The following is an 18,956-nucleotide window of genomic DNA, read 5'->3' on the forward strand; positions in this document are numbered from 1 at the left end:
CCCTATGATGAAGAGGACATCTTTTTTTGGTGTTAGTTCTAGAAGGTGTTGTAGGTCTTCATAGAACCGATCAACCTCAGCTTCTTCGGCATCAGTGGTTGGGGCATAGACTTGAATTACTGTGATGTTGAATGGTTTGCCTTGGATTCGTACTGAGATCATTCTATCATTTTTAAGATTGTACCCCAGTACTGCTTTTCCCACCCTTTTGTTGACTATGAGTGCTGTGCTACTCCATTTCTTCTAAGGGATTCTTGCCCACAATAGTAGATATGATGGTCACCAGAATTAAATTCACCCATGCCTGTCCATTTTAGTTCGCTGATTCCCAAGATGTCGATGTTCAATCTTGCCATCTCATGTTTGACCACCTCCAGCTAGGGGTGGACGAAAGTCACTTACCTTTTCTCGCAGCTTGTTCGCGGTGGGGGGGATCACTTCGCTGCTCCCCCCGCAAAGTTCAGGCCAGGGGGGGAGGCTTCCCGCCTCGCCCAGCCGAAATTCAGGCCGGGGGGGAGGCTTCCCGCCTCACCCGGCCGAAATTCAGGCCGGGGAGGAGGCTTGCTGCCTCGCCCGGCCGCGAATGCGAAAGTAAAAAAAAAAAAAAAAATGACCCCTGATAGGCTACGTGACGATTCACGTAGCCTATCACGACTAGATCTGCAAAGTCAGCCGTGATAGGGTACGTGAATCGTCACGTAGCCTATCACGGGTGACTTAAAAAAAAAAAGCGCGTACGCGAATGGTGGCCCCCATAGGGAGCCGCCATTCGCGTTCCTTATTTAGTTGCTGTAGTCTACGTAAATGTTTACGTAGACTACGGTGAAAATAAGGGCAACGCAAATAGCGTTGCCCTTATTTTCGCCGTAGTCTACGTAAACATTTATGTAGACTACAGCGACCAAATAAGGAACGGGAATGGCGGCTACCTATGGGGGCCGCCATTATCCGTACACACTTTTCTTTTCTTTTTTTTAAAGTCACCCGTGATAGGCTACGTGACGATTCACGTAGCCTATCACTGCTGACTTTGCAAATCTAGCCGTGATAGGCTACGTTAATCGTCACGTAGCCTATCAGGGGACGTTTTTGTTTTTTTTTTTCTTTTATTGCAATGGCGGCGGCGGCATCCGGTCAAAAGACCGGCTTCCGCTCCCGCCCCGCGCGAACACCCAACGAACCGCCAGCCGGACCCGCTGCCAGGAGGGACATTCAGGGAAGGTAAGTCCCGTCCCGGGGGGGGTGCGGGGGGCGGGGGGGTGCGGAGGATATCTCCCCAAAACTTGTTCGGAGGGCCGAACACGTTGGTGCTCGGCCCCCCGAAGTTTCAGGGAGAAATTCTCCGCCATCCCTACCTCCAGCTTACCTTGATTCATTGATCTGACATTCCAGGTTCCTAAACAATATTGTTCTTTACAGCATTGGATTTTCTTTTCACCACCAGACACATCCGCAGCTGAGTGTCCTTTCAGCTTTGGCCCAGCCGCTTCACTCTTTCTGGCTCTACTTGGAAATACCCTCTGCTCTTCCCCAGTTGTATATTGGACACCTTCCAACCTGAGGGGCTCATCTTCCGGCGTCATATCTTTTAGCCTTGTGATACATTCCATGGGGTTTTCTTGGCAAGAATAGTGGAGTGGGTTGCCATTTCCTTCTCCAATGGACCACATTTTGTCAGAACTCTCTGCCATGACCTGTCCGTCTTGGGTGGCCCTGCACGGCATTGCTAATGGCTTCACTGAGTTACGCAAGCCCCTTTGCCACAACAAGGCAGTGATCCATGAAGGGGCTATAACCTATACTTTGTCATGAAGGCGAGAATCTCTTGCTGAGAGGGAATGTGTCGACTAGCAGTTAGGACTGGTTCATGCATGCACGCACTGTTCATTTAGCTTGCAGCTATTGACTTTAAAAAGCCTAGTGTTTCATAGAATCATAGAATAGTAGGGTTGGGAGGGGCCTATAAGACCATTGAGTCCAACCCCCTGCTCAACACAGGAGTCCAAGTCAAAGCATCCCTGACAAACAGCTGTCCAACTTCATCTTGAATGCCTCCAGTGTGGGAGAGCCCACTACCTCCCTCAGTAATTGGTTCCATTGTCATATTCCTCTAACAGTCAGGAAGTCTTTCCTGACGTTCAGCCGGAATCTGGCTTCCTGTCAGTTGAGCCCATTTATCCCATGTCCTGCACTCTGGGATGATCGAGAAGAGATCCTGGCCTTCCTCTCTGTGACAACCTTTCAAGTACTTGAAGAGTGGTCTCCTATCTCCCCTCAGTCTTCTCTTCTCAAGGCCAAACATGCCCATTTCTTTCAGTCTTTGCTCATAGGGCTTTGTTTCCAGTCCCCTGATCATCTTCATTTCTTGCGATGCAAGGCACTGTGAATGTTCCATGATGATCTGCCATGGCTCATTCACATACATAAGCTGTCCCTTGATTTTACAGCCATCATTTTGAATGATGAATGTATATATGTGTCTACTGGCTAGGGATGCCACAGTAATCTGGTGGGTTAAATCTCTCACCCAGATGTTGCAGCTCTTCAGACAACTCTCCCAATTTCCTTATGTCTGACTCTATCCAATTTGCCTTCCATAAGGGTAAAAAAAAGAAAAGAAACATTAGTAGAATATGCAAGTACAAATTCTTGCACAACTTCTCAAAGGGGGAAAGAACAGCAGCTGAATGCATAAATGTTTGAAACATCTAATTGGGGATTTTAAGGATGCTTATGGAATGTGCATTACAATACATATCGAAATGTGCATCCTGGTGAAACTAATGGAGTAGCTCGGTGGCATACATGTTTGGATGTGCATTGGGTGATACATATCCAATTTACACTGTTGATTCATAGAACCGAAATGCTCCAGTTTCTCCAGGAATTTCTCAGATTCTGAGAATGAAAAGAGGAAAATCCTGAGAGGGAAAAAAGAGGCACATCTCACACATCCTTAGTGACTAAACAGAGAAGAACAGATATGCAAGGCATTCAGTGAGGATTGAATGCCAACTGGATATCAAACCCATAGTTGAGGATTCCACTTCTCCAAGGCCTAAAGCATCCCTGCCAGATATTCCATCTCCTGTTGTTGAAAACCCCACCAAAAAGGGTTTCCTTCCTCCTAGCAACTTATTCCATTGTTGAAGAGCTTTTAAAAGAGGGACTGTGTGTAGACAGAACTTTTTTTTAATAAAAATAAAACAAACACCAAGGCACTTTCAATACTTTGCCCAGAAAAGCAGAATTCTACAACAGGTATACACATTATTCAAATTAAGGAATTTCTGCATAGATTTGCTTGTTTTAATAATTGGTTCCACTTCCACTAGTCATGGGGAGCTAGCATGCCAGGGAGGAATTGGTTTTGTTTTGTTTTGAACTTAGCTTCCTTAACCTAGAGAGCTTTCTTAATGTGGGACAGCATTACCATAAGCTGCTCTCAAATATGCAATCCAAAGACAAACAAGAAAATAAGCCGTCTGCCCATAGGCCTCTCCACGTATTTATAGCTTGTTATGGGATGGTCGGGGCCTTGAACCCGGGGATGCCAGGGCAGTCTGTAAAACCGAAGAGCCTATAATTATAGCCAGAGATGGCTATGATTGCTTGTCGGTGCCTCTCACTGTTGGCCTGTGGTCCGCAGACGAGAGGATTGGATTCCAAGGATGCCTGTGAGTCACCAGCTAATTATAGCATTCCCAAGGAGTTGTATGTATTTTATACTGGCAAAGAGGAGCAAGCAGTCTATTTATCCTCAAAGACACGGGCACATTAAACAAGGGTTGTCCTGCAGCATATATTTGTTCTGCTTATTTTCCCACTGCTTTGGATCAATATTAATTCTGTCCTTCCTTTGCACTCTGTGCTGGAAGCCTTCAATATCATAGTCTCCTTAGCTGATCTTCCTAGTAAGAGCAATCACCTGTGTATACATAGCTGCAATTTTCTGTAACACATCCTGCATTCATTTTATTTTGTTTATTTGGTTCCACTTCCAGTAGTCTCGGGAAGCTTTCATTCATTTCTATACCCATAGCCAAAGCTCTCTGGGGGGGTTCACAAAAATTAAACACTATTAAAAATTCATGATATAAAGCATAAAACCATTCATGTCAGGGTGTAAAACAGACGGCACACACAACAACAACATATATCTAAAACAATTTAAAACCATCAGTCAGAGACCATCCAGGACCTGATCAAAGGACTGGTTATATGTTGCCAAATCTGTCACTTTTGCTTTCTCCCTGTGCAGGTTTGAGGCCTACAGAGGCAAAGAAAAAAAGTGAGGCCTCGGGGGCTGGTGGTTTTCTGTTGGGAGGGGGTAACCCTGGGAAGAGTAGCCTCATTTCCCTGGTTAGGTTTTATTTTCCTGAGTTAGATTTCATTTCTCCAGGTTTGAAACATTACTTTTGGTTTGTGGGAAGGAGGGGATATAAAGGGAGAGAGAGCCAGAGAGAGGAAGACCAGAGAGAGAGGAAGCCCAGAGCATGAAGAGAGAGTAGGAAGAAGCGGTTTGGAGAAGCGTTAAGTGCAGCTAGGGTAGAGGAACTTGCATTTTTGCAACCTTTATTTGCTCGTAATGCCTTTTGTATCCCTCTGTTCTGGTCTGTAAATACTTTTAGCTGTAATGTGCTTGCTTTAACTTACCAGTAAGCTGTTGTGGTTAACACCCAGGTGTCTGAAGTGCCAGTCACACCATGTCTGCAGCCTAATCCCCGCGTTATTGAGGACGGGGATATTTAAAAGAAGGAAGGTGGGACTCTTAAGGAGGCAAGAGATCTTTAAGAAGTTGATCAGGGGGTCTAGGTCGTAAGGGGAATCCAAATACACATGCAAATTTTTAAAATCTCCAATTATTTCTCTCCCAAATATGAACTTTGCACATTTTAGTAAATTCTTATCAAGAAAAAAATTCTCATCCATCTGCACCAGCTACATTTAATAGGTACAGCAGTACCCAGCAAAGGGAAGACCCTGATGTGCTGCTTGCCTGCCATATAGCTGTTAAAGATGAGGAGACTGTCAGAAAAAAAGGTGGCAACTAATTAAGTACTGACATGGTTGAATATGCAGGGATTCAAACCCAGACTTTTAAGAGCAGAGCACTCAAGGCCCTGGATCTGAAAAGTCTGTCGGTTTTGGTTTCTCCCACATTCAATTTCTTTTTAAAAAAATCTCAAGTTCCACTTGTCCCAAATATGGAGAATTTTGTGAATTTTTGTAAATTCTTTTTTTCTCCTATTCAAAATGTTGCCCTCCACATGTAGCAGATGATGGAAACACACAAGGACAAGGTCAAGACTGGTGCACTCCCATGTCTCCCATGTTTCATATACACATTTTATGAACACCTGCATAGGGCTTCTGTAGGAACAAGATCTCACCCTTGAACACTCTAACCCTTTCCACCACATCGATGTACTGGTAAAGTTTCTCTGCAGAACAAATAAAAGTGTCCATGGAGGAAGTTTTTAATTGAGAAAATGGGATGGGGAGAAAGTGTTAATCTCCCCTCCCCCAGCATGACAGCAGCACAAATCAAAATAACACCCTCAGATTCAGTTCCTTAGTTTGGCTGTAATGTGGAGAATAATCATTCAGAGAAAACTTTTCCTGGAAAATTTGCTCACTTTTTCATGAAGCAAGAATATTTGCTAAGATAATATGGGCAGTTTTGCTAGGGATGTACGAAAGTCACTTACCTGTCCTCGAAGGACGTTCGCGGTGGGGGGGAGGCGCTTCGCTGCTCCCCCCGCGAAGTTCAGGCCGGGGAGGGAGGCTTCCCACCTCGCTCCGGCCGAAATTCAGGCCAGGGAGGAGGCTTCCCGCCTTGCCCGGCCGCGAACGCAAAAGTTAAAAAAAAAACAAAAACGCCCCCTGATAGGCTGCGTGACGATTCACGTAGCCTATCACGGCTAGATCTGCAAAGTCAGCCATGATAGGCTACGTCAACCATCACGTAGCCTATCACGGGTGACTTTGAAAAAAAAAAAAAAGCGCATACGCTAATGACGGCCCTCATAGGGAGCCGCCATTCGCGTTCCTTATTTAGTCGCTGTAGTCTACGTAAATGTTTACGTAGACTACGGCGAAAATAAGGGCAATGCAAATAGCGTTGCCCTTATTTTCGCCGTAGTCTACGTAAATCTTTACGTAGACTACAGCGACCAAATAAGGAATGGGAATGGCGGCTCCCTATGGGGGCCGCCATTATCCATACATACTTTTTTTTTTTTTTAAAGTCACCCATGATAGGCTACGTGACGATTGACGTAGCCTATCACGGCTGACTTTGCAAATCTAGCCGTGATAGGCTACGTTAATCGTCACGTAGCCTATCAGGGGGCGTTTTTTTTTTCTTTTATTGCAGTGGCGGCGGCGGCAGCCGGTCAAAAGACCAGCTGCCGCTCCCGCCCCGCTCGAACACCCGCCGAACTGCCGGCCGGACCCGCCGCCGGGAGGGACATTCGGCGAAGGTAAGTCCCGTCCCGGGGGGGGGTGCGGGGGGCGGGGGGGGTCGGAGGATTTCTCCCCAAAACTTGTTCAGGGGGCCGAACACGTTGGCGCTCGGCCCCCCGAAGTTTCGGGGAGAAATTCTCCGCCAACCCTAAGTTTTGCTCATTGCCACGATGGATGCCCACCTCAAATTCTAGCTATTTGTAGAGTTGTACTGGAATTGGATCAATGGACTTGGAAATGAATCATCCAAGGTTTTACCCAATCAGCTTTTTAATGAGCTAAATATTAGGGATGAGTCCAAGCGCCTTGAAATGTCTGACAGCTCTGATTCTGAATCAGAGTTGGAGCACCTAGATCAGAGGCTGGTGGAGGGACCCTCCCTAGTGAGCCAAGATGCTGGGAGAGATTCCTCTGAAGACCTTGACAAACAGATGGCCCAGACTGAGTCCCTGCCCCCTCCCTCCACTCTGAGAACGCTAGTTTCCAAGGAGGAGGAGGAAGAGAGGCGTGACTTGAGAGATGCTAGGGCACGTCGCAAAGCAGGAAAAGTTAGGGGCAGGGCTCAGATGCTCTACTAGGATAGCCACTCGTGGAAGCCAGTGTAGGAGGGAGCCACCTAAGGGAGGGGCATCACTGTGAAGCAAGTCTGGCCATGAGGTTCACTCCCAAACTGTTGACAACTTCACTACCCTCCAGTTCATCTCCTCTAATTAGGGATCACAGATTAGTTGTTTAGGGGCTTGGGGCAGTCTGAGAGTTTCCTAGAATCTGCATTTGTAAAGAGGCTAGTCTCTAGTAATATAAGTAGTATTAGCCTGAAGCTTTGTCTCCTTTTGGTGTTGACTGCAAAGGGAGAAGGACGATCCAATTCTGACACTAAGAAGCTTTCAGGCCAATAAGAATTATCTATTTGTCAGAAAACACTCCAGAGCTTTCCCCATGCCACCTTGTTTAGGTGACTCAACAAATCCATATCTCCTGCTCACAAATGCTATCATAGAGTTTCTGTAGCCAAGCCTTGCTATTATTGTGTGTGTGTGTGCATGCGTGCTTGTGTGTGTATTAGAGCCAGTAGGGATCTTTCAAATACAAATAGTGGTAAATAATATAGTAGCTTCAGTTTACAAGAACAGCTGGGGACAGTGGCAGCATGTGAGGAAACTATCCTATTAAAGTTGTTTCCAGGGTTGTTGTTGTTTTTTTCTTTCTTCAGGAAGTGACTCCATAGGGACACTGGGCAGTATGAAATGCCTTATTACATCTCCTGATTGAAAATGGAACTAATAGTGAAGAAAGAGTTCCAAGAAACAAAGGGAATACTTGCAAGGCAATTACCGCAACCTATAATATAAATGCAATTACAAGCTTTGCCAAGGATCACAATGCACCTTCTACTGTGCCCAACAGTATTAATTTTGTTTGTCCCCCAGAAATAGATGCTTTGGAAGGCAGCTTAAGCTCTAGTGTAGGCTGCTCAATCTGTGTACAGTTAGGGGTGTACGAAACCCTGCTTACGTGGCTCTGCCGGGTTCCACAGGTGGGGGGGTGATCCGTTCCTCCCCCCGGAATCCTCGACGGGTGGGGAGGTGATCCATTCCTCCCCCCCCCCCGGAATCCTGCCTGGCCGGCTCCGCTCCGCGGCCAGGCCACGGAGCTGCCAGCTGGGCCAACCCGCAGCTGGGCCTCCAGCCGCTGCCGGGCTGGTGCGGACGCAAATGGCGTCCTGAGTAAGGGACGCCATTTGCGTCCCTATGGTAGCCCGTGATAGGCTACATAAATATTTATGTAGCCTATCACGGATAAAACGGGAACACAAATGGCGTAGGGGATGCCATTTGCGTCTCTGCTTTAGCCGTGATAGGCTACGTAAATATTTACATAGCCTATCACGGGCTACCGTAGGGACGTAAATGGCATCCCCTACTCAGGACACCATTTGCGTTCTCAGCAGCCTGGCAGCAGCCAGAGCCGCCACCGCTGGAGCCGCAGCCAGGTAGGCTCCGTTTCACGGGGCTTTCGCAGGGTGGAAGGGCAGAGGGCTCCATTCCGCCATGGATTCCGAGGGGGGCGAATTCACTGGAATTTGGCCCCCCTGGGATCCATGGTGGAATTCTCTAACATCCCTATGTACAACAGCCTGCCCCAGCCAGATGTCCTCCAGATGTGTTGAACTGTAGCTTCCAGTACCCCCAAGTAAGCCATGCTGGCTGCAGGATGCTGGTAGTTGATGGCTCTGGTGGCGGGAAAAGTTAATTGTTCCCTTGGATTAACATCCTGATCACACTAAATGATGCGATAGTCCAGGCTAATACCCTGGAAATCCATGTTTGCGTAGAGGTTGTCAGTGCAGAGAAAGCACAATCCCAATATAACCAATGACCCTTGATTGAAAGAGCAAAGCCATAGTGAAACCTCCACAGGTAAAAAAAAAAAAGTGGGGGGAGATTCTTTCTAAGTGTGTACATATGCACTGCTCCAGAAACTATAATTGCCCTCTCAGAACTCTCAGGTAGTTGTAGGCCTTTTCTCTGTCTAAACATGCATTAGAATTACACCCCAAATGTTCTTGCTTTTTATTGTTTTAAATTGTTATAAATTGCCTTGATGGCTTTTTTAGCAAATAAGGCTGTATATAAATGTTAATAAATACTACTGCTGCTATATATATATATATATATATATATATATATATATATATGGGGAACCTTAATCCTGTGGGTTCATTCTGGATATAGTGATGCAAAGTATGGACTCCACTAATTGGGTTGAAGGGTTATCCTACCTTTAATAAGGGAAGCAGAGTTGATTTGATCTGAGAAAAATGTTGCTGGGACTTGGTTCTACTCTCACCCACACTGGAGGAAATGAAATGAATTAACATTCCAAGTTCATCCTGCAAAATGCCGTTTTGGGAGAGTGGGTGGGAGCAGCACTGTTCCTTCTGTGTTTCAAACTAAATATTATTATTCCTCAGGAGCTCCATCTCTGGCCAATTCACTGGTTCCACATTCTGTGACCATTGGTTTGAACAATAAAATTTGGCTTAAATGTGCCTTCCCAGAGGCAGAAATCCCATTGTTAAAACCAAAGGAGGATGATTGTTTGACCTGTGTTGGGGACAGTGCTATACTTATTATTAGGGATGTGTGAGAAATTCACTCTGCAGACTTGTTTTTGTTTTAAATGGATTCATGCAATCCTCCCTCATGGAATTCAACTTGTGGTTGAAAATTGGTACATTTCTGAGCTTGCTATGCATTCCACAAAACAACACTAAAATGCATTTGACAACATGTACACATTCGAAAAATGCACAAAGAAAAAGGTGTGCATTTAAAAAATGCATACATGACCAAAATGTGCACAAACATGCATACATTAATGTGTACATTATGAAAAAGGCATACAAATTTCCATACACGTTTTTAAAAAATCACAAGCCCATGTGGAAACAGCACAGAACAGTCTGGACCTAGAAAAAAAAGACAATATTGGCATGACCGAGGTTGACTGATCCATCCACCCCTACTAATTTTGAGTTTGGTTTAAAATAAATAAATAGCCCCCACAATTAGCTTTAAACAAAATCTTGAAAAAGTTAGAAACAGGCCTTTTAAAACTTTCTGAGAATCTCCGTTGACAATCACGTACTGAAATCTGAGATTACACCCCTCTGCATTGCATTTAGGATGTGAAAGTAGAATAAAAAAGAACTAACCTGGACTCTATTCTCAGAACCCCAACATCTCTTCCATCCTCTCTCCTTCTTTGTATGTTCATTTTTGACAGGGTTTGACCTGATGGAACAATTCAGTGTGCGGGAGATATTTGGCATGAAGGACAACGGAATCCACAGCTCTTACGTTCGCCTTGGAAGCTTTCCCATTGTGCAAAGAACAGAGTAAGCTCCTCCTCTTCCTTTTGGCCTGCCTTCTGCTCAAGCATTTCATGGTCCCTTTAAATCATGGGTGGACAAGTGTGGGGGTCTGGGTGGGCATTTTTACCTTCCACCCACCTTCGCACCCCCCCCCCCCGTGGTTGCCAGTACATAAATACAAAAGAAAAAAATAAAGGTGACATCCATGGTGGCTACAGAGCTCTAATAGGGTAGAATTTGAGCCTTTGGGTACTCTGCAGCCACTACAGATGTTGTGAACCACCCAGATGTGCCACTACAGATGTGCCGCTACATTGTTTTGAACTACACAGAGAGCCTTTGGCTATTGGGTGGAATAGAAATGAAATAAATAATAAATAGAAATAATACAGACACCATTTGGGGGGGGTAGTGCGGAGCATCAGGGAGCAGTGGAGTTCACAGGGGACAGTGGAGGCTGCATGTTGCCCACCCCTGCTTTAAACCGAGGTAAGGGATATCACATCTGGATAAAAGTCTCTGGTGGCATAGATGCATCACTGGCATACGGTAAAGCTTTCTTATTGTGCCATTGCTTTTATTTAAGGAAGAAAACAACTTTTTCATGAAATCTGGGCATGTAAAAGTAACGTATTCCTTCAGGCCCACAGTGGTTCCCAATCCAGCCCACTGAGTGTTAGGCACTCTCCGTGGGCCCTGCTCCCTCTGCTGCCCAAGCCCCCAGGAGACTTCCAGGGGTTTGTGGAGGAGGCAGGAAGTAGTATCTCCTTCTTATCTCCAATCTGTAATCAGAGATAACAAGGGGGTTCCCTATTGTTCTGCTCCCCTCCCAATGGAGGGCAAATGGCACACAGGGGAATCCCCTTGTTATCTCCCATCACAGATCAGAGATAACAAGGAGATTGGGGGAGCAGCAGCTGTGTCTGCATCTGACACTTGCAGAGCTTCCTGTAAGTGCTGGATGAGTGATCTTGGTTCATCCTTCCCCTTCATCTGTAGGATGAATGAAGCCAGGTAGCCACCTGTGTGGCACTTGCCATCATTGGCTACTGAAGTCAAGGGGCAGCATCCAATGGTAATCCTACGCAGGCTAGGTCCAGTCACTTCAGTGGGTCTACTCTGTGTAAGAGTACCATTGGATACCGCCCAAGGAGTGTAACTGACTAATGCCTTCTTCAATATCCTAATTTTTGGCTGGCTACTAGAGTTAGCAGAGACAATGAGTTTTATACAGCAGGTGACTCTCGCTCATTTCCATGACTTAGGAGCTCCTGTAATTCTAGATTTACGTGATGCAGATTTCTAGGAGGAGGGAAGCATTTTGTCAGTTCTGTTGCACATGAGCCCATTGGTTCGAGAAGCCAACAGCAACAGTTGGGTTTCATAGAATCATAGAATAGTAGGGTTGGAAGGGGCCTATAAGACCATCGAGTCCAACCCCCTGCTCAGTGCAGGAATCCAAGTCAGAGCATCCCTGACAGATGGCTGTCCAGCCTCGTCTTGAATGCCTCCAGTGTGGGAGAGCCCACCGCCTCCCTAGGTCATTGGTTCCATTGTCGTGTTGCTCTAACAGTCAGGAAGTTTTTCCTGATGTTCAGCCGGAATCTGGCTTCTAACTTGAGCCCATTATTCTATGTCCTGCACTCTGGGATGATCGAGAAGAGGTCTTGGCCTTCCTCCCTGTGACAGCCTTTCAAGTCCTTGAAAAGCACTGTCATACCTCCCCTCAGTCTTCTTTTCTCAAGGCTCAACATGCCCAGTTCTTTCAGTCTCTCCTCATAGGGCTTTGTTTCCAGTCCCTGCTCGTCTTCGTTGCCCTCCTCTGAACCCTCTTTCTTGCAGCAAGCTGTGCAAACGGTGTCTCCATGGCCATGGGCACTTTGCTGCCACTTCGATTTCTGACTTGTACAGGGCCCACCCATTTCAACATCCCACTTTCCAGCTCAAGCTTCCAGCCTCCATTAAAGTAGCAAGTGGCCAAAACAGGATGTGTTAAAACACCCGATGGCTGATCTGGCATGGCATCAGAGGAGGCTCCAAGCCGTTTGGCAGCCAGCTTAGCAAGTCTGCAAGCATCCAAGTGTTTGGAATTTAAATCAAGGAACAAGGGATCCCTCACTGTGCAAACGGAGAAGGATCCTCCAAGGAAGGGAGTAGCAGGAGCTGCAGAATTGTGGCTGGCCGTAGCTCAGTTGCTCCTGGCTGCCCAACAGAGCAGGATACAGAGACTGCTCTTAGATGGAGAGCTGAGATGACAATTCTCAAAGCAACTTTTGGCCTCAAATTGAGGGATGGGGGGGTAGGGAGTTAGAGATCTTTCACAAATTGTGTCACCCCCACTCACTTTTTCTTTCTCCTGAAGCCTTGTAAGCAATGGCTCTCCCTACTGCTACTGGATGGTGTTTATCAAGTTCAGTTCTTCTGTTTCCTTTTTCTGCCCTTGCTCTGATGGCATCCTATTAGCAAACTCAAGGGAGAGGTATCAGCTAGGGATGTCGGAGGAATCCATTAGTGGGAAGGAGCTCACTGAGCTTTTGTCAGCTCAGCCCCCCAGACTTCAGATCATTTCCTTGCCTGACTCGATCTGCATCAAGTTGGGCCAGCTTGTGGGTTTTTCCAGGTTTTTTTAAATTTACATAAATAGAAATGTGTGCAAATTTCAGGGAGCAATTTGCATGATTTATGTGAATGTTGGCCATCATTTGCATAATTTGAGCAAATTGAGCAATGAGCAACCAAAATTGCATAAATTACACAAATGGCAGCCAAAATGTGCACACATTCTATTTACATAATACACACACACACACACACACACACACACACAGAGTATATATAAAATGGAAATGGTTCTTAAATTTCAGGGAGAACCCCTGTGCCTTGGCCCACAGATGTGAGCCTAGTCAGGCATTCATCAGGAGTCGGTCGAGTCCAAAAAGGTCTGGATTCCATAGTGATGGACATCCCTAGTATCAGCAGCATTGCAGAAGAACAAACAATCTGCTGGGGGAAAAGATGCCTATGTGGGCAGATATTCTCTCCCCCCCGCCACCCCCCCGGGCAACAGCCCAATAAGAACTTAGCATGCTCAGTGGCCATGGAGTGCTTACTGATTTCAGTGGGAAATGGAAAAAGGAAGGAATAGAACATTGGATCCTAGAAGAGGAAATTGGCTGGCCAGAACCCTGAACAGAGCACTCCGTCCTGCAACATTTTGTTACAGGCTGCAGTTGTTAATCAGAAGAACGATGTAATGCTGGAGAGGAAGGAATGGAAGGAACTTTGGAAAAATGTCCAGCTGAGTCAAAGCAGAGCCTTTTCATCCCTATGAAATTGATGAATTACTCCTCCCCTGCCAACTGTGTAGTCTGCCAGTCTGCCAATTAGCTAGTGAAATGGGGGGGGGGGTATTTCCACTCTAGTCCAAAGCCTTTTGGAAAATTAATGCTAATACAAGATTATTCTTCACTAGTGTGCTGTACACAGCTCTAATTAAACCCTCTTTTTGTTGATGTTTAAGGCCATTGCTGCCCATGGTATGTGCATTCTTTACTTACTTACTGTTCTGCTATGAACAATGGTGAAACTAGTAGTGCTTCCAAAACATTAAAAACCTGTTTGATCAGAACCATAAAAGGGACCCCAAAATGTAGAAGAAGGAAGATGATGACGATGACTGTGTGTACCATGGGCACATGGGCTCCATTATAGCACCTCAAGACTTTGAAAAACTGTCACCCAAATGCTTCTAATATCTTTTTCTTCCCCACCCCCAGAGATGTCTTCCCACAAGGCCTTCCTGATGAATATGCCTTTGTAACCACTTTCAAGTTCCGCAAGACTTCCAGGCGAGAGGACTGGTATATTTGGCAGATCATTGACAAATACGGCATACCTCAGGTAGGGGTTTCTGTCTGACCCTTAGGGAGTTGTGAAATCCTTTCCAGTTGACTGCACAGTACTGTTCACCTCCTGCTGTGCTTTCCATGTTAATTAATAAAACTCTTGATTTTATTAAAACCAGGCAATTCTCCACAGCAGCATTTGTGACATGACGCGCAGGTGAGGTGGGGTGTGTGTGGCATTTTTCTGTGTTTCAAATCCAGGGCTGGCCCTGCCATGCAGCATGATGAATTGACCTGTTTCAGGTGGTACCATGGGGGTGGGAGGAGGGTGTAGATGAAATCAGGAATTGGTGTCTGAATGGAAAAGCAAGACTTTTAATGTGCTGACCTTACTGGTGGTGGGTGTGCCAGTGTGGCTCAACTTGAGGTAGCAAAATGTCTTGGGTCAGAATAAGATTATATATTCCTCTATGTACTTTGAACCCTTACTGTACTTAGGGATGTCAGAGACATCCACAAAGGAAATGAATTCTGATGTCTATGAATCCGACCTGCAAAATCCTCAGTGAACAGCTTTCTGCATGGATTCTGCAGACTTGCAGACCATTTTTTTAAAAAACTTTCTAGAATTTTATGCAAATTTAGTCATAGAAAAATACACTATCTATCTATCTATCTATCTATCTATCTATCTATCTATCTATGCCCAAAATGTGCATTTCCCCCATAGGCTAAAGCCTGAAAATGTGCATTTGTGGGGACATTTGCACACTGGGGAGAGGATTTGCACATTTTCACAAGTGTGAATTTGCCCAGAATCAGATTTTTTGCAATTTCCTGAATTTGCGCAAATGCGCATTTGCACAAATTCAGCAAATTGCAAAAAATCTGATTCTGTCAATGCCCAGAAAACAGAACAAAAGGCAACTGACAATCCATGGGACACAGATAGAACGGATTTTACAATATCCATAAACCTCTAGTAGTAATTAAGGACAGAGAGAAGAAAGCACTTATTCACACAATGATTAATTCATTTATTGATTCATTGCCACAGTAAGTGATGACTACTGTGACTAGATGGCCCTAAAAGGGGATTGGAGAAATTCATGGTGGAGGATATGTGTCTCTCAATGGCTAGGAGTCATGGTGGCTATATGGAACCTCTGTTCAGAGGCAATATGCTACTGGAAGCCAATTCCTAGGGAGAACAACAGGAGAGGGCTATTGCCTTCCTGCTGAACTTGGGGCCATCTCAGAGACAGCTAGTTGGTCATTGTCAGAAACAGGATACTGGAGGGGATGGGCCTTTGGCCTGAGTCAGCAGATCTTTCCAAAAGTACTTATGACCCACGTTAGGCAGTCAGATATCCCTATCTTAGACAATCTCGAATCTATAATCTCTTTTTTGTTGGTTTGTTTTTAAAGGTGTCCATCCGACTGGATGGTGAAAACAAGGCCTTGGAATACAATGCAATTGGACTGACCAAAGATGCGGTGAGAGTGGTCTTTAAAAATGGCCGTGTTAATGACCTGTTTGACCGTAACTGGCATAAGATCGCTTTAAGCATCCAGTCCCAGAGTGTCTCCCTGTACATCGACTGCAAACTGGTTCAGACATTGCCTATTGAAGACCGAGAAAATATCAACATTCAAGGGAAGACAGTGATTGGCAAGCGCCTCTACGACAGTGTGCCAATTGATGTAGGTATCAAGGGTGTCGTTGGCCACCTGGAAAGTGGGATCAGCTGTGCCACAGACTCTAGATTCTAGCTCATTCTTTTGTCGAGCTTTAGTTGCAAAATCATTTCCTTGATTGGCATAACTGATTTCTAGAGCTGTCAGTCCATTAATGATGTTTTAAGAGATTGATCATCGAGTGTGTGTGTGTGTGTGTGTGAAAAATATTATTCAATTAAATTTAAGCAGATATACATATTGAAGAAAATCAATATGAAAAACCTTTGTGAGGTTGTGAGGCACCAGTGTAAGCTTTTTTTTTTTTTTTCTAAAAACAAGTTCTGTTTCAAGAAATCTGGGAACATGGAAACATCCAGGCAAAATGACACATCAGATCCAAAATGGCTAAACAGAATCAATGCATAAACAAAGAAACAACCAAATAAATAAACGAGAGGAACATTTTCAGTGTGGTGAAAGTTTTAGTGTGCTGTTGTTTTCAATAATTTGGCATGGATTTCAAAAGAGCAGTATCACAGAGTGTTGGATGATGGAAATGCTTGCTGCTGTCCTCAGACTCCTTCTGCATGATATCCCTGCTAGGGATGGTCATCGCGGGGAAATCTGGCCCTTTGGGGGTTCGCCAGATTTCCTTGAAGCCGCTGGCTTGGCTTGCATTTGTGAGCCAGGTCTCAGGCTTTTTCCTGACATCCAGGAACTTTCTCGTTTCCCTCCTTACCTTAAATCATCATTTACGGAAATTGCAGGTGCAAATTGTGGCCATAATATGCTTAATTTTGTGCACATTGCACCCGCAAAATAGAATTAACAAATAATAAAATAAAAATAAAACCCCATTCCTCATATGTACTGTCCCTGATCACAGTGCTAAGTGAATTAGGTAATTCCACATTAAAACGCTAACCGAACAAATTTCTCCCCCATCCTTACACATATCCTTTCACATGTTTTTGCCTGTGCAGAGATAATCTGAGTGTAGGACAAGTGACATCTATAAAGTAGTCTTCTATCATGCATCATTAAGAGGATTGTGTCACAAGCACAGTATAAAAGGGAACAAGGGAACCTTCCCTCAGAGGTGACTTCCATGATTTCCTTTTTTCCTTAGTTTGACCTGCAGCGGATGGTTATTTACTGTGATTCACGACATGCTGAGCTGGAAACTTGCTGTGACATTCCTTCTGGGCCTGTAAGTTTCAATGTATACCTGTGTCTTAGGGTTGTATGTGTGTGTGTAACTGTTGTTGTTGTTCAGTCGTTAAGTCATGTCCGACTCTTCCTGACCCCATGGACCACAGCACGTCAGGCCCTCCTGTCCTCCGCTCTCTCCTGGAGTGTGCTCAGGTTCATATTCATTGCATCGGTGATGCTATCTAGCCATCCCATCCTCTACCGTCCCCATCTCCTTTTGCCTTCAATCTTTCCTAGCATCAGGTAGGGATGGGGGAGAATTATACCCCGAAACTTTGGGGGGCCGAGTGCCAACGTGTTTGGCCCCCCGAAGTAGATTCGGGGAGAAATTCTCTGCACCCCCCCGCCCCCCGCACCCCCCTGGGACGGGACTTACCTTTCCCGAATGTCCCTCCTGGCGGCGGGTCCCGGCGGCGGTTTGTCAGGTCTTCGACAGGGGCAGAGGCGGCAGCTGGTCTTTCGACCGGCTGCCGCCGCCGCCATTCCAATAAAAGTAAAAAAAAAAAATGCCCTCGTGATAGGCTACGTGATGATTAATGTAGCCTATCACGGCTAGATTTGCAAAGTCAGCCGTGATAGGCTACGTAAATCGTCACGTAGCCTATCACAGGTGACTTTGAGGGAAAAAAAAAAAGCACGTACGTAAATGGCAGCACCCATGGGGAGCTGCCATTCACGTTCCTTATTTGGTCGCTGTAGTCTACGTAAAGATTACATAGACTACGGCGAAAATAAGGGCAACGCTATTTGCGTTGCCCTTATTTTCGCCGTAGTCTACGTAAAGATTTACGTAGACTACAGCGACCAAATAAGGAACGCGAATGGCGGCTCCCTATGGGGGCCGCCATTTGCGTATGCGCTTTTTTTTTTTTTTTAAGTCACCCGTGATAGGCTACGTGACGATTTACGTAGCCTATCACGGCTGACTTTGCAAATCTAGCTGCGATAGGCTACGTTAATCGTCACGTAGCCTATCACGGGGGCGTTTTTTTAAAAACTTTTTATTTTGCGGCCGGGCGAGGCGACTCCTCCCCGGCCTGAATTTCGGCCAGGCGAGGCGGGAAGCCTCCCCTGCCTGGCCTGAACTTCGGGGGGAGCAGCGAAGCACCTCCCCCCCACCGCGAAGCAAGCTGCGAGACCAGGTAAGTGGCTTTCGTGAACCCCCAGCATCAGGGTCTTTTCCAGAGAGTTTTCTCTTCGCATTAGGTGTCCAAAATATTTGAGCTTCAGCTTCAGTATCTGTCCCTCCAATGAGCACTCAGGGTTGATTTCCTTTAGGATGGACTGATCTGACCTCCTTGCAGTCCAGGGGACTCGTAAGAGTCTTCTCCAGCATCACAGTTCGAAAGCATCAATTCTTCGGCGCTCAGCCTTCCTTATAGTCCAGCTCTCACAGCCATACATTACTACTGGGAAAACCATAGCTTTGATTAGACGGACCTTTGTCGGCAAGGTGATGTTGCTGCTTCTGACTATGATGTCTAGGTTTGCCATAGCTTTCCTTCCAAGGAGCAAGTGTCTTTTAATGTCATGGCTACAGTCACCGTCTGCGGTGATCTTGGAGCCCAAGAAAATAAAATCTGTCACTGCTTCCATTTCTTCCCCTTCTATATGCCAGGAAGTGATGGGGCCAGATGCCATGATCTTAGTTTTTTTAATGTTGAGTTTCAAACCAGCTTTTGCACTCTCCACTTTCACCCTCAACAAGAGGCTCTTTAGATTTTCGCTTTCTGCCATTAGGGTGGTATCGTCTGCATATCTGAGGTTGTTGATAATTCTCCCGGCAATCTTAATTCTGACCTGTGATTCATCCAACCCGGCATTTCTCATGATGTACTCTGTATATAAGTTAAATAAGCAGGGCGACAGTTTGC

General features: G+C 45.6%; 1 protein-coding gene across 1 annotated transcript in view; it reads left to right on the forward strand.

Annotated features, from left to right (window-relative positions):
• The first annotated feature begins 10,263 nt into the window (after positions 1–10,263).
• The window catches only part of COL22A1 (collagen type XXII alpha 1 chain), a 224,738-nt gene continuing 216,045 nt past the window's right edge, over positions 10,264–18,956 (forward strand). The window contains exons 1-4 of the mRNA XM_084847960.1: positions 10,264–10,369; positions 14,122–14,245; positions 15,619–15,894; positions 17,000–17,080. Coding sequence (XP_084704086.1) covers positions 10,269–10,369; positions 14,122–14,245; positions 15,619–15,894; positions 17,000–17,080 — 582 coding nt within the window. The 5' untranslated portion in view covers positions 10,264–10,268. The remainder of the gene's footprint in view (positions 10,370–14,121; positions 14,246–15,618; positions 15,895–16,999; positions 17,081–18,956) is intronic.

This window comes from Heloderma suspectum, chromosome 4 (genome assembly GCF_057233095.1).
Source record: "Heloderma suspectum isolate Gila_16-S chromosome 4, 16-S_ref, whole genome shotgun sequence".
Lineage (NCBI taxonomy): Eukaryota > Metazoa > Chordata > Lepidosauria > Squamata > Helodermatidae > Heloderma > Heloderma suspectum.